This window comes from Athene cunicularia, unplaced genomic scaffold (assembly GCF_003259725.1).
Source record: "Athene cunicularia isolate RWA unplaced genomic scaffold, athCun1 SCF_49, whole genome shotgun sequence".
Classification (NCBI taxonomy): Eukaryota; Metazoa; Chordata; class Aves; order Strigiformes; family Strigidae; genus Athene; species Athene cunicularia.
The window spans coordinates 9,443-11,880 of record NW_020799478.1 but is presented as its reverse complement, the minus strand read 5'-3'; the positions used below and the strand labels follow the sequence as shown (position 1 = coordinate 11,880).

The 2,438-nt window shown below is 62.4% G+C and overlaps 1 protein-coding gene across 1 annotated transcript in view; it reads left to right on the top strand.

Annotated features, from left to right (window-relative positions):
* Positions 1 to 2,438, top strand: part of LOC113490866 (dynactin subunit 1-like) — a gene marked incomplete at its 3' end in the record, with an annotated part of 41,605 nt that overhangs the window by 30,012 nt on the left and 9,155 nt on the right. The window contains exon 7 of the mRNA XM_026867472.1: positions 706 to 726. Coding sequence (XP_026723273.1) covers positions 706 to 726 — 21 coding nt within the window. The remainder of the gene's footprint in view (positions 1 to 705; positions 727 to 2,438) is intronic.

The window sequence follows — 2,438 nt, the reverse complement described above, 5'->3', positions numbered from 1 at the left end:
AGGGTGGGGGGTGGAGGGTCCTGTCTTGAAACCAATGGGCACATTTATTTCCAGAAATGAAAATATGGGAGTGCTTGGGAAGAAGCTCCATGTTGTCCCTGCGAGTTTTATGACTCAAGGGAAATGAGAGCCCGGGGGCTGCAGCATGTCTGTGGGCAGCTGGTTTGGTGACGCTCTGGGCCCTTCAGAGAACCAAAGGGCCGAGGGGAGGGGAAAAAAGATATATATTTTTTTAAATACCCCCCTCTCAACCTCACACCGGAGCGACCTCCCGGGAGGGTGTGCTGACATAAACCCGCTCATTGTGGGGCGACTCTGCCCCGGGCCGCAGTGGCTCCCAGCCTGACCCGGGGCAGCCCAGGTTTTGCCTTTGAAGCTCAAGATCTCTCAGAAATAAAAGGGGTGTCTGCCCCGGGGGGGTGTGCTCGGCTCCCGCCGCGGGGATCAGCGGGGCTGGAGCTCGGCGGGCGAGCGGCCCCAGTTCCACCTTCCCGCCGGGAGCAGGGTTCTGCCCGGGGGCGCGGGCTGAGCTCCTCCACCTGCTGCCACTGCGCACACTAACTGCCCTCATGTCTTTTTGTTTCCTTTACCCTGTTCTCTGCTGCATCTGCTGCTGCATCTGCTGCTGCGGTCTGTCCCTCTGCTCCTGTCTGTCCCTGTGTGAGTGTCTCTTCTCCTCTGCCTTCCGCTCCCGGTGCCCTCCAGACCACCGTCCGGCGGCCCAAGGTGAGGCTCTGAGCACCCCCTCTGCCCTCCTGGGATCCCCAGCCTGCCTCGTCTCCTGCCCTTCTGTGTCGCAGAGGAGCTCTTGGGAGCCCCGTGCTCCTCCGGAGCCCGTCTGAATCCTGGGGACGGCCTGTCCGGGCAAAACACCCGTGGGAAAGCTCCGTGCTCTGAGCCGGAGTGGGGCACGGCGCGGGGTGATGCCTGGCCTGGCTAGCAGAGCACGCTGCTCGGTGGCCCTGTTCACGTTACTCCTTCTTTCTCGGTAGCTGCCATTTCCCAGCGGATGGGTGGGAGGATTTTCAGTGGGGCCTCGAGGGCGTCAGAGCTGGGTGGTGTCAGCCTGGATTCGGCATTCAGGCAGGGTCTGTCCCAGGCAGCAGGACAAGGGGACGCGTGGCTAGAGAAGAGGCAAGGGAGCCTTGAAAAACTCTAATAGCCAAGTTACGGTTTGTGAATGGTGAAGTTTTTTCCCTTCTGTGGGGGGGTACGGTGCAGGGAGGGCTTTGTGATGTGTACAGCAGGATTCATCCAGTCCCCGGGCAGCTGGGATCCCGACTGCCAGGCATCTCGCTTTTTCCTCCAAAAACTATCCTGTTAACTGTCGTTTTGGCACTGCCAGAGCCCGGGCTGAGGTGGGACCTCGTGGGGGGAAGAACTTGTGACGGGGGTGTATGAACACAGCGGGAGGAGGTCAAAATGTCCCCTGAAGCGTCTCCCCCCAGACGCCTGGGACGCAGCAAAGGTCTTGCTGTGAGTGTGTGTGATGCTTTTGCAGGGAGGCAGAGCAGCGTGCTCGAGGGAAGCAGCGTTGGCCTGCTCGTGTGGCTTTGATGCCAGTTTCCAATCCCAGCTGCGAGTTTACCCTTTAGCAGGGCGAGTCCTGGAGAGCTCTCGGTGCCCCCGGCGCCATTGCCCGCGCTTTGCGCAGTGTCCTTGTGCCGGAAGGAGCCAGAGATGTCCTGCGTGACCTCCTCCTGCTCCTTCAGCCTCATGTTGACCCTGGGTGGGAGTCCGATGGGGCTGCAGACCCCCTGCATGCGCGTGCTGAGACCAGAGCTGCTGCCCGTGCCGCAGGCGGGGGCCCCTCTCGAGCCGTTGCAGCCGATCCCGGCCGGGCACAGCGACGTGTGAGCTGCGTCCTCCGGCACCTCGCACCTTCCGGGGTTCCTGGGAGTGGGTTTCCCACAGGAACCGTTAGCCAGGGCTCTCCCGTAGCTGGGCAGAGGGCTCTAGGAGAGGCCAGGCTGCACTTTGGCCCTTTCTGGAAGAACAGGACGTCCCTGACTGCCAGGGCCTCGGCGCGGGTCTCCAAAGGTTTCCAGCTCTTTAGGGGCCACAAGCAGGGGGACCGTAGCCGTCGTGTCCAGGCTATGTCCTGCAGAGGCTGAGGGCTTGCTCTGGGAAGGGTTTTTCATCCCTAAAGCAGCAGGAATGGGAACAACGTCCTTGATTTGTGTGTTTCTTGGAGGTGGCACGTGCAGCTCGGTGCCGTGGAGACTGTTCCCAGGCTGGGGTTCACACTGTCCCTGGGAGAGCCCAGGGTCCCACCTGGGAGGGGGAGGCTGAGCTGCCTCCTTACCCACCGCAGCCCGGTGAGCTCAGATTTGCCTAAAATCAGCGAGGAGCCAGCAGATCGGGCCGCTGCACGGCTGCCGAGCGCCCGGTGCCCCCGTCCTGCTGCCGTGTCAGGCAGGCGCGGGGGGGTGCGCGCG